Source organism: Carlito syrichta, unplaced genomic scaffold, assembly GCF_000164805.1.
Source record: "Carlito syrichta isolate Samal-C Ts95f unplaced genomic scaffold, Tarsius_syrichta-2.0.1 Scaffold311833, whole genome shotgun sequence".
In the NCBI taxonomy this organism is placed as follows: Eukaryota; Metazoa; Chordata; class Mammalia; order Primates; family Tarsiidae; genus Carlito; species Carlito syrichta.
In genome coordinates this window covers 312,531-325,737 of record NW_007255929.1, presented here as the reverse complement: position 1 = coordinate 325,737, position 13,207 = coordinate 312,531, and the positions used below count along the sequence as shown (strand labels likewise).

Genomic DNA, 13,207 nt, shown 5'->3' with positions numbered 1-13,207 from the left:
CGCTGTTATTTCTGACATCAGCTCCTTCCTATTTTCCTCTTGTCTCTCCTCAATTTTTTTAATTCTCTCTATTAATGTCTTGATGTCTGGGTTAGTTGCATGTGACCAGGCATTCTGGGGGCTCTTCATTTTGTGTTCTGGAGTCTGTTTTCTCAGTGTCTGACCTCCTAGGGGTCTGTGTGAGACCTATATTCTTCTTTTGGTTTTTCTTCATTTGTACGTTTTTTTCCTTCCCTACTTTTTCCTTCCCTCCACATCACCGTCTTCTTTAATTCTGTTATTCAGGGGTAGAGGGGTTGCTTTTACTTCTGTTTGTTCAATCTCCTATTCTTCTTTATGTATGCCCTCTTACTTTGTTCAATTCTGGAGTTGCACTGTAGGTTGGGGGTGGTCCTTTTTGCAGTTCTGAGATTTACTTATGGGGGAAGCTGTGATTCAAAATCTATCTGCAGGTCCTGGTATCCACTGACAGGTGTATGGATAATCTGAAACCCACTTCCCACTGTCTTGGAATCTGTCTGCTCCGTGGGGCTGTAGGTTTACTCCCTGAAATAAAATGAGGTGAGCAGAGGGAAGAGAATAGACAGTGGGGGGGAAAGGGGGATGGAGAGAGAGGAGTAAGGGGGGAAACAGACGAGTGTACCAACAAATGGAGAGAGAGGCCTAAACTGAAACAGATAAAAACAATAGATCACAGCTACAGACTAACCAACTCCCATACAAAAAAAACTAAAACATACAATGATGCGAACATACAAGCTAACCAACCACCTTATTGGTGTGCTGTTCCTCTATACAAATATATGGTTTACAGAGAGGCGAAAAGAAAAGAAAAGGAAGGGGAAAAAAGGGAAAAAAACAGTAGGAATAGAATCAAGTCATTAAACTAACAGAACCAATCGAGCACACTCTGAGACTTTTCATTTAAGTCCAATGTCCTTTCAGCTCTGACTTCTAGCTGTCTTCTCAAGGTGGTAAATTTGTTCACAGTTAGGGTCAGTTGCCCCTGGCCTGCTGTGAAGGACAGTTCAGATGACCACTCAGTTCACCACTCAAATCTGGCCTGTGTCTGTTTTTCAAGCTTGTTTGTCCTGTTTTGTTGTTGTTACCTTGAATCACCAGCAGAAGGTGCTATCTTGCAGCCCCAGAGGGGGTGGAGCCAGACAGGAGCCGGCAGAGGCTGGAGATGGGAGCCTACCTCAGGGCACACGGGAGGAGACCCATTGCTGCAGGACATCACAGTGATCGTAGTGGTGGCAGCGATCCCAGCAGATCTTGCCTGCAGGGGCTTCAAGGACTGAAGTCATGGATCTCCTCAGGCATGGATGGCGCGATGTGCTATGGCCACCAAAGAGGCCACAGCAGCGCCGGCGGCATCTGTGTCTGTGGCTGCAGTGGCTGTCCAGACCTCCGCGATGCTCCAGCGGTGGCGATGGCTGAGCTCCATGTGAAGAGCAGGCTGCCCACGTCGGGCTCCGCAACCCCCGGGGAGAGAGCCAGAGACCCTCTGCATTCTCCTTTGCAGAGGGTCTCATAGACCAGGCTCCTGTCGCCATCTTGCTGGAAGTAAGAATTATTCTAAATCTCCTCTGCCTGTGCTTTAGAAATGGAACAAAGCCTGGATGACAGCACATCTGTATATAGCATGGTTTACTGAAGCTTTTAAACTTACTGTTGAGACCTGCCATTCAAATTATTTTCAAAATATTACTGCTCATTGACAATGTACCTGATCACCCAAGAACTCTGATGGAAATATACAAAAAGGTCAATGTTGTTTTCATACCTGTTAACAAACATCCATTTTGCAGCTCGTGGATCAACGGGTAATTTTGATATTCTTCTTATTATCTAAGAAATACATTTTGTCAGGCTTTGGCTGCCATAGAGAGCAATTCCTCTGATATATCTGGGCAAAATAAATTGAAAATCTTCTGGAAAGGACTCACCATTCTAGATGCCATTAAGAACATTCATAATTTATGGGAGAAGGTCTAAACATCAACATTAAAAGGAGTTTGGAAGATATTGATTCCAACCCTCATAGCTGACTTTGAGAGGCTCAAGATTTCAGTGGAGGAAATCAATGCATATGGGGCAGAAATAGCAAGAATTAGTTTGAATTAAAAGTGGAGTTTGAAGATATGACTGAATTGCTGCAATCTTATGATAAAAGGAGTTGCTTCTTGGATGAGGAAAGAAAGTGTTTTCTTGAGATGGCATCTACTGGTGAAGATGCTCTGAACATTGTTGAAATACAACAAAGGATCTAGAATATTACATAAATTTAGTTGACAAAGCAGTGGCAGAGTTTGAGGAGACTGACTCCAATTTTGAAAGAAGTTCTGGCTGTGGGTAGAATGCTATCAGGAGCTGGGTATGGTGGCACGCACCTGTAGTCCCAGCTAATCAGGACGTCAAGGCAGAAGGATCCCTTGAGCCCTGGGAGTTCAAGGCCAGCCTGGGCAGCATAGTAAGACCCAGTCTCTAAAACAACAAACAAACAAATAAATAAATGCTATTAAATAGCATCGCGTGCTGCATAGAAAACTTTTATGAAAGGAAAAGTCAATCAATGTGGCAGACTTCATCGTTGTCTTATTTTAATAAGACAATTGAGTCTTATTAAAAGACTCAATTTACAAATAAATTGCCACAGCCACTTTACCTTTCAGCAACCACCACCCTGATCAGTCAGAAGCCATCAATGTTGAGACAAGATCTTCCACCAGCAAACAGATTACAACTCGATGAATGTTCAAATTATTGTTAGCATTTTTTAGCAATAAAGTATTTGTTAATTAGGGTATGTGAATTTTCTTGTATATTTGTACCCATTAATCAGCCTTTCTTCTTCACCCCCCTACCCAAATACATTTTTTATGTCACATAATAAACTACAGTATAGTGTAAACATAACTTTTATATGCAGCAAGAAACCAAAAAATTGTGTTTTTATTGTAATATTCACTTTAGTTCAGTGATCTGAAACTGAAACTGCAAAATGTCTGAGGTGTGCCCCATAAGATATGATGGCAAGCAAAGAAATCTAAATAGTCACAGATTGTTTTTAACATTTTAAGATGCTAGTATTGCTGGAGACTTAAAAGCAAGATGGTACTCAAATGCTAGAAAACAATAAAAAAAATATTGCCACAGAAGGCAGCAAAGTAGGTGTGGATGCAAAATGAGAGACTAGAAATAATAAACACAACAAATTTAAGTGGATTAAACTCATCTGTTTAAAGAAAGATAGTGTCATGTTGGATATTACTGACACAAAATGAAAGGTAGCTCATGCTGTTTATAAGAAACATTGGACATAAAAGACAAAAAGAGAATGATGATAAAGCTGTTTACAGGCAAATACTAATGAAACCAAAAGAAAGTGGTGTTAGCAATATTAATACTAAAAACATGAACTTTCTAGCAACAAGCATGAAAAATTAGCTTTATTACTTAGTAATAGAAAGAGTAATTCAACCAAGAAGAATAAATAATCCTGTGTTTGTATGTATCAAATAACACAAAGTCAAAATATAGAAAGCAAAACTAGACAAAATTACACAGATGAATATAAAAATTTACAATCAAGGCAGTTGAGTCTAATACCTCTTTATGAAAAACTGATAGATCAAGCAGAAAAAATTAGTAAGAATTCATAAATTTGAAAAACACACCCAACAAACAAGATCTAGTGGATTTATGCATTAACATTACCACAATAAATGGAGAATGTACATTATTGTCAGGAAAAATCTCAGTGATTACCAAAAATCAATACCTTATAGTGTTCTCTGACTACAACTAGAAAGCAATGCATGAAATAACCAAGAAAATACCCTACATGAAAACAATTGTTTTAGACAATTGAAAGAAGAGACTGGCTGTGGTGGCTCATGCCTGTAATCCCAGCACTCTGGGAGGCCGAGGCAGGAGGATTGCTTAAGTCTAGCATTTTGAGACCAGCCTGGGCAACATAGCAAGACCTCATCCCTAAAAATGATGATAATAATAATAATAATAGTAATAATAATAATAAATTTGCCAGGTGTGGTGGTGCGTGCCTCCAGTCCCAGCTACTTGGGAGGCTGAGGTGGAAGGATCACCTGAGCCCAGGAGGTTGAGGATGCAGTGAGCAGTGATCATACCACTGCACTCCAGTCTGGGTGACAGAGTGAGACTCCGTCTAAAAAAATAAAAAGATAAAAAAACTATAAAGTATTTAAAACTACAATGGAAGCGAGTCCGTATCACAACTGTGGACATGAACATAGCTAAAAATATATTAGAGTGACATTTATAGCTTTGGGTAAGTATTAAAAAGTGACAAATTAAAAATTAGTAATCTAAGCATTCTAACTTTAGAAGTTAAAAAAGGAAAGAGCATATTCTGAGAAAGTATGTTTGGCAATAATAAAAATAAGAAAAAATTAATAAAATGAAAGCCAAAGAGACAAGAATGAAGATCAACAAAACCAAAGTTAGTTAATTTTATTTAATTTTTAATTTTGAAGATGCAGGGTACAATTCAGGGTTAGGTATACAAATGTTCATTTTGCAGGTACCCTTGTTGATGAGGTGTGCTCCCCAACCTGGCAGTTTCTCACTACTGCCAATCCCAGCCTCCTCCCCTCCCCTGGCAGTTTCCAACTACTGCCAATCCCTTTCTTATAGTATTATAATAATTGCTGAAGTTCTGCTTGTGAGTGAGAGCATGCGGTACTCAGTTCTTTGTTTCTGTGATAGATCACTCAGTATTATAGACTCTAAGTCCATCCAAGTTGCTGTGAATTTCATACTTTTGTCCTTGATGGCTGCATAATATTCCATTGTGAATATATATAACACATTTTAAAAAATCCAGTTATCTTTCAATGGGCAGCACAGTTGGTTCCCTGTTTTTGCTATTGTAAATAATGCTTCAATAAACATGCATGTGCAGGTATCTTTTTCATAGAGTGATTTGAGTTCCTCTGGGTATATTCCCAATAAGGGGATTGCGGAGTCATACGGAAGGTCAAATTTTAGATCTTTTAGGAATCGCCAAACTTTTCCATAGTGGTCGTACTAGTTTACATTCCCACCAACAGTGTAGAAGTGATTTTATGTGTGTGTGTGCGCACGCACGTGTGTGTTGGAGTCTCACTCTGTCATCCAGGCTGGAGTGCAGTGGCACACTCACAGCCACCACAGCCTCGACCTGCTGGACTCGGGTGACCCTTCCATCTCAGTCTTCCAAGTAGCTGGAATTATAGGCATGCACCACTACACCTGGCTAATTTTTTGGTTTATTGTAGAGACAAGACCTCACCAATTTGCCCAGGGTTGTCTCGAACCCCTGGACTCAGGCACTCCTCTTGTCTCCGTCTTCGAAAGAGCTGGGATTACAGGCTGAGCCACCACACCCAGTCAATTTTATTTTGTATTTTAGAGTTGTGGGGTTCATGTGAGGATTCGCTACAAGTAGGTTATGTGCCGGTGAGGTTTGGGCTTCTAGTGAGCCTCTTTTCCCCTGATAGTGGACATAGTTCTCAGTGGGTGGTTGTGTGCCCCTTATGCCCCCTCCCTCCCTCTCTTCATTAGCAGTGCCCGGTGTCTGTCGTTCCCACCTTTGTGCTCCTTGTGTGCCCAGAGTTCAGGCCCCAAGTATGAGTGAGAACATGTGGTAATCAGTTTTTTGTTTCTGTGATAGTTCACTTAGAATGATGGTTTCCAGCTGCATCATGTTGCTGCAAAGGACATGATTTTGTTCTTCCCAAAGCTAGATTTTTTTTAAAAGATGAATTTAAATAGATAAATCTCTTACGAGATCATCAAGATAAAAAGGCATCATTAAGCAATATGCCTCAAAATAAAGATGTTACAACAAAGAGAAGTAGGATTTAAACAAAACCATAAGCAAATTCCATGGAAAACTTTATATCAGATAATGTAAAAACTTAGGTCAAATGGCAGTTTTCTAAATAAATATAAATGGCCAAAATTTACACCAATGAAAAGAAAATATCTAAATAGAACTATAACCATTTTAACTGAACTAGTAGGAAAAAAGCTCTGTGAATGCTCATACTGATTATTTTATATATATCAATGGTATACAATGTGATGGGAAGAATAAATAATTTCAGAATAGCGCTAATAAAATTTAACATACATTTTTTCCTTTTATGCTCTTGATACTTGTATCTTAAAAACTTGTGGCTATACTTACGGTCACCCAGGTTTTCTTCTGTTATCTTCTAGAAGTTGTATAGTTTTGCATTTTACATTAGGTCTGTGATCCAGTTTGAGATACTTTTTATGAAAGATATGTCAGTGTCTAGGTTCTTTTTTTTGACATGTGGTTGCCTAGTTGTTCCAGTAAATGTTGTTCAACATTTGTTGAAAAGACTTTCTTCATTGAATTTCTCTTGTGTCTTTGTCAAAGATCAGTTGACTATACTTGTGTCAGTCTGTTTATAAACTCTCTTTTCTGTTGTATTGATCTATTTGTCTATTCTAGTGGGGTGTGAGATGGTATTTCACTCTGGCTTTTTTCATTTGCATTTCTCTGATGACTAAAATGCTGAGCATTTTCATGTGCTTATTGTCCTTCCCTGTATCTTCTTTTTATGAAGTATCTGTTCAAGTCTTTGGTTCATTTTAAAAACTGGGATGTTTGTATTCTTATTGTTGACGTGTATTCTTTACAATTTGCAAGTTGCAATTCTAATCTACAATTAGAGTAACACTTCTAATTTACACTTTTAGCTACAATTCCTTTGTCAGATGTATATATTGCAAATAATTCCTCCCAGTCTGAGGCTTGGCTTCCATTTTTATTTTCTTAATATGGCCTTTTGATGAGCTGCAGTTTTAAATTTTGAGTAAGACCAATTTATAATTTTTTTCTTTTATGTTTAGTACTTTTGGGGTCCTTTTTTTTGCAAAAAAATCTTCATCTTTTCCAAACTTATAAATATATTCTCCTATGTTTTCTTTGAGAAAACTTATAGTTTTAGCTTTTTAATTTTAGGTCGATGGTACATCTCAAATGAGTTTTGAGGGTGATGTGTTTATTCAGTTAGTTTAGCACCATTTGTTGAAACAATACCTCCTTTCTCAATCAAATTGCCTTGGCATATTATAAAAAAAGGTCACCTGATCTTATATGTTTTACCTTTTCTAAACTCTTTATTCAATTTCACTGATGTATTTATCTGCATGTATGCTAATTCTATCCTGTTTTCATTGCTATGGCTTTTAGTAAGTCATAAAATTAGTAAAGTGAACCATCAACTCTGTTCTTTTAGAAATTTGTTTTGACTTTTCTAAATCTTCTGCATTTTCATAAAATTTTAAAATCAACTTGTTACATTTTCTCTCAACAATGAGGTCTTGCACATATTTTGTTGAATTTATTTTTAAGAATTTCATAATTTTAATGCTAACTTAATGATCTTATCCTTTTATATTCAAATTGTTTGCTGCTAATATGTGGAAATATATTTATTTTGTATCATGAGTAGCTTTTTTTGAGACACCTTAGCATTGTCAATGTATTTGATGATGTCATCTGCAACAAAAGATCGTTCTATCTTCTTCTGCCTTAACTTTATGCCTTTTATTTCTTTCCAGGATGGCTAGCATCTTCAGCACAATGTTGAGTAGAAGTGGTTACAGCAATTATATTGAACCCTTTTCTTGCCAATCATGGGGGAGAAAGCATTTATTACACTATTAAGTATTATATTAGTGGTAGATTTTTCATAGATGATTTCTATCAGTTTGAAGAAGAAGTTTGCTTTTATTCCTTGTTTTCTGAGAGTTTTTAAAAAGTGTCAGATGCTTTTTGGCCCCTGCATTTATTGGGACAACCATATAGTTTTTCTCCCATATTCATTATATGGTGAATTAAATTAATTGATTTCTATTGCTAAACCAACCTTGCATTCCTGGGATAAATCTCACATGGTCATGATGTGTTATTAGCTTTATATATTGTGGTATTTGACTTGCTACTATTTTTAAAGGATTTTTTTCACCTGTGTAATGCAATTTATTGGCCTTCAATTTTCTTTTCTTGTAATGCCTTTATCTGATTTTGACATCAGGGTTAATCTGGCATTATAAAATGATTTTGGAATTTTCTTCCTTTTCCTTCTTTCTGAAAGAGTTTGTATAAGATTGGTATTATCTCTTTCCTAATTCACCAGAAGAACTATCTGGTCGGTTGTTGGTTGCTTTCAGATTTTCTCCTTATTTTTTAGTTTTAGCAGTTTGACCACAATGTGTCCATGTGTGATTTTCCTTTTATTTATTTTTCTTGTGATTTTCTGAGCAGTTGGATATATAAGTTAAAGTTCTTAATCAAACTTGAGAAATTCTGACCACTATTTCTAATTCAAAATAACAGTTATTATATCCTAGTATTCTTTTCTGAGGTTTGCCTTCTGAATCTACTGACACGTAACTTTCTTAGAGTCACTACTTTAGTTCTGTTCCTCATTTAACTGGTTCTCCTAGCCTCCTAGCCTTAGCCATTTCCAATGCTGCTTGAGGCATCTTTCTAGAAAACATTCATTATTGTGCTACTCCCTTGTTTTAAGATCCCTCTAAATTTCTTTCTGTATGAAATATTCTTGGCTTGGGAAGTCCCTCACAATCCAATCTATGTCCTGTGGTTGTTCCACATAGAACCAATGTTAAAGTCTTCTATACTCCTTGGACACATCAGAACTTTCCATATTTTGGTGATTTTTTTGCACTTTGTATCTTGCCTACCAGGGTCATCCATTTTTGCCTGGGTTTTCTTGATTTAATCTTAAGATCTAGTTCAAACACCACCTCTTCTGGAAAGTCTTCCCTGGCTAGGTTACCTTTGTCCTCAACTTACCTCCTCTGGGTTGTTACTGTACTTATAAGTCTGCCGACTTAATCTATCTGTCTATCAATCTATCTATCTATATCTATCATCCATTGTCTATCCACCATCTTTATAATCTCTTCTTACTCAGGGGATTCTAATCTTGATCAAAGTGTTGGGCCTCAAGTATGCTTTTTTGGTACCCATAAGACATAATAAGCATTGTGCATGCTGTGTAGATTCTCACTGTTGATGATGATAATACAAAGAATATTTCTCAGAAATGATATTCAAAGTGATGGTTTACATATAGAAACTAAATGGACACAGGTATGAAAGGAAAAACTAATCAGCCAGTTCCCTTACTACTCTCATTTATTGTTTCTTTAGGAACATTTTCTCCCACATCAAACATGTCAAAGTTCTGCAGGAATGGTGGAACCTGGGAAAATGGCAGATGTATTTGCACAGAAGAATGGAAAGGACTGAGATGCACAGAGGGTAAATTACTTGGGATAATACTGGGGTAAAAGGTTTAGGTGACTCGTGTTAAAAAGAACAGCAAAAAATCTTCTGGAAACATTAACTAATGATCACAGAAATAGTTGCCATAATGGTGATGGCTTTGAAATGTGTTTATCAGCAAATAGTAAAGGCTGAGTTTTCTTCTTGGGATATTTACCTGTAAATTCAATATGCTTTTCTGTTTCCTCAAGTTTCTCTGCAAATCACAGTTATGTTTCCTTCTGGCTACAATGTCTAATCCAGGGCAAAGGGTGATAGGTTTTTCTCAGGTTCTTTCAATTGGTAATATGTCCTATTACCTTATTTTGAAGATCACCATCCTAACATACCTAACTTTTGTGAAATCAAGATGCATCTTCCTAAATATATACTTATATTAAATTTTGGTCTTGTTTTCCTTTTCCTTGAAGAGTTGTTATTTAGTGGTTTGATTTCAATCACTGGTGTCTCAGAATCAAAGTTCAAGGTCATTTTTTTGTGATGTGCTTCTCAACACTATGCGCACTTCATGCTGTCTGCTTAGGATTCAGAGCCTTAGATGTACACTCTAGTCAGTATCTCCCATACTCCTTATGACTTTGGCCTTTTTGCTCTGACCCACATCCTTATGATGCCTTTTGTAGGCTCTCTATTTTTTTTTCTTTCTTTTTATTTTTAGGTGAAGGAACTAACTCTGGGCATTGTGTTTTGCTAAAAAAATTTAAAACTGGAAAATTTTAGAAATCATTTCTCTATTTTTAAGTGCACAAAAATTGTGTTCAAATTATCCTTCCTTGGTTAGCTCAAAAGGAAAATAAAAAATGACAACACACGAATATTTTCCTGAGGTTTGCAGTGTCTTCTGACCACCCAGTCTATCTGCTGGTTGCAGTTATCATGTCTGGGTGTGGGATGCATTGTCTCCCACTAAAGCTCGCTCTTTATTTAGTCAGACAGGAGACTCAGAGAAAAACAAGGTGGCCATTTTTGTTTCTTACTCATGGGAGTCAAGTAAGATTTTAGAATCAGACATGCCTGGTTTTTTGGCACTATATTTTTAATTCTCAGAATTCCAACTAATCTGATACACCATTCTTGCTGATGTGTTAGGGCTTACATGCCATCTCTACCCAGGTTTATGTTGTGCACATTTTAACTGGATCCTATGATCTAACATACAAGTTAGACACTAGAATAACATCTAATGGCAGTAACGTAACTGGATAGGAAAATAAAGTTCTTGGGATACCAGTGGGTTTTATAATTCCATTACCCTTCAAATTACACTGCATGGGTTCTGAACTTTGACTTTTATCTGGTTCAGATTTGAAAAAGAAAAGTAATTTGTAAAAACATTTTCAGTCAAATTTTATTTTAAAAAAGCAGCAGATCATTACAATTCAAGAATCTAATCTAAATATGCCCTTGACAATGAAGCACATCTGAGTATGGAGTGTAAAAGGTAAGAAGAGTACATTTATAATAAAAATATTTTTTCTTTCAATTACAGCTAATTTCTGTGAAAGTAGTACCTATCTGGATTATACTTTTGGCAGAATTCCAGTGGGCAGATATGGACCTTCCTTGCAGACATGCGGTGAGGATACTCCAAATGGTATGTGTTTTTCCGAAATCTCCTCAGTTTAGGCATAAGAATCGTTATGCTGAGTCATTCCTCTCATCCCTCCAACTAGTGTTAGGTCCCTGGAGGAGGCATCAAGAAAGATTTTTTTTTAAGTTAGAGTCTCACTCTGTTGCCCAGGCTGGAGTGCAGTGGCATGCTCAAGCCACTGAGGCCTCGAGCTGCCGAGCTCAGGTGATCCTTCCACCTTAGCCTTTCAAGTAACTGGAACTACAGTCATGCGCCACCATGCTCAGCTAATTTTTGATTTATTGTAGAGACAATGTCTTGCCAAGTTGTCTGGGCTGGTCTTGAGCCCCTGGGCTGAGGCAATCCTTTCACCTCCGCCTCTCAAAGTGATGGGATTACAGGCATAAGCCACTGTGCCAACTAAGAAAGGTTTTTGTGGAAGGATCTGGCTCCCTTTCATACACTAGTGTTCAAAATTTAGGGTGGTATGTCACATGATCCTAATTTTCCTGAAAACCTTAATATGGATTAGTTGTTTATAAATTCCTCTTAATCCTTCTCTAATTGGTTTATTTTTCCAGTTTATGCTATCTTGTGGAGTTAACATTTGCTCTTTAAGTTGCATAATTTGTCACCACTTTTATAATTTGTCTATGTTATGAACATATACTTATATACACGTTTCGACCTCATCGTTTTAGGTAGGGACACATGGTTAAGTATGCTCATTGGTGGTAGTCCATCTTCTTGATCACTTTTGCTACTATCTTGGAATATTAACTAGTTTTAACCTACCTTCCTTGAACATGACCACCTTATTTGCGTGGAGGTATTTCAAGAGTTAAAGGAAAAAATAGTATTTTCTATTTCTAATTTGGTCCCCAATAACATCTAGGATTTTGATTATATATATATATATATATATATATATATATATATTTTTTTTTTTTTTTTTTTTTAAGTTGGGGTCTCTCTCCATTGCCCAGGCTGGAGTGCAGTGGCACACTCACAGCCACCCCAGTGTCGATCTGCTGGACTCAGGAGATTCTTGCACCTCAGCCTTCCAAGTAGCTGCAACTACAGGCATGTGCTACCATGCCTGGCTTATTTTTTATTTATTGTAGAGACAAGGTCTTGCCAAGTTGCCCAGGCTGGTCTCGAACCTGCGGGCTCAGGTTGATGACATATTTCTACACTAAATTCTATCTTCTGTGAATAGCTTTTAGAAACTCATAGATCCCCTCCTGATAGCGAGAGCCTATTATCCTGTATAATTTTCCCTAAATGTTTTACCTGTCCCTTATTTGCATTGACTGTCATCTGACTAACCCTCCTACCTTTCACATCTTCCTGCAGGTAATTTCTCTCTTGCTATAGAACTGGATACAGCCAAATCTAGATCATTTGCAAAAATGTTTGATAAAACTGCTATATCAGTAATACTCCTGGGCAGGATGTCACATTTTAATAAGATATTTCATTTTTGTGTGTCAACGACTCTTCGAAACACTAAATTTCATGAATTACTTTTTATGTGTTTCTTTACCTTATTTATTTATTTATTTTTTGAGTCAGAGTCTCACTCTGTCGCCCAGGCTGGAGTGCAGTGGCACACTCACGGCCACTGTAGTCTTGACCTGCTGGGCTCAGGTGATCCTTCCACCTTAAGTAGCTGAAATCACAGGTGTGTACCATCACACTTGGTTAATTTTTGTTTTTTTGATTGTAGAGATGAGGACTCACCAAGTTTCCCAGGCTGGTCTCGAACCCCTGGACTCAGGCAATCCTCTCACCCCTGCCTCCCAAAGTGCTGGGATTACAGGCATGACTCACCATGCCCAGCTTACTTTATTTATTCTAAGAGATTATGTTTTATCTGCATTCCATTGTACAATCCAAATTGCTTCTACCCACAAATATCATGCTTACCCAGGTAGTCACAATACTGCTCTTTACAAAGGTCCTTTTGACCTGTTGATTAAGAACTCAGAGGGTGAAACTATATTAGTACTTACCATACATGCTACATATACCAATCTATACTGCATACAATAGTCTTAATTTTATGTTTTGTATGTCTTAAATATCTCACTGTGATTTATAAAACAGGGACAACTTACAAAACATTCTGAATTAGGAAGATTAAAAGTGTCAGAAATATACACATGAGGGGGCATCACACTTATTTAATATATATTAATTTGGGGGGTCAAGAGAATCGACATCTTTCACTGGTTATTTTTCTTTTCTGACCATCTACTATG

General features: G+C 37.2%; 1 protein-coding gene across 1 annotated transcript in view; it reads left to right on the top strand.

The window, feature by feature from the left end:
- Positions 1–13,207, top strand: part of ADGRG7 (adhesion G protein-coupled receptor G7) — a 71,480-nt gene that overhangs the window by 13,578 nt on the left and 44,695 nt on the right. Inside the window, exons 2-3 of the mRNA XM_008069150.1 lie at positions 9,239–9,349; positions 10,863–10,967. Coding sequence (XP_008067341.1) covers positions 9,239–9,349; positions 10,863–10,967 — 216 coding nt within the window. The remainder of the gene's footprint in view (positions 1–9,238; positions 9,350–10,862; positions 10,968–13,207) is intronic.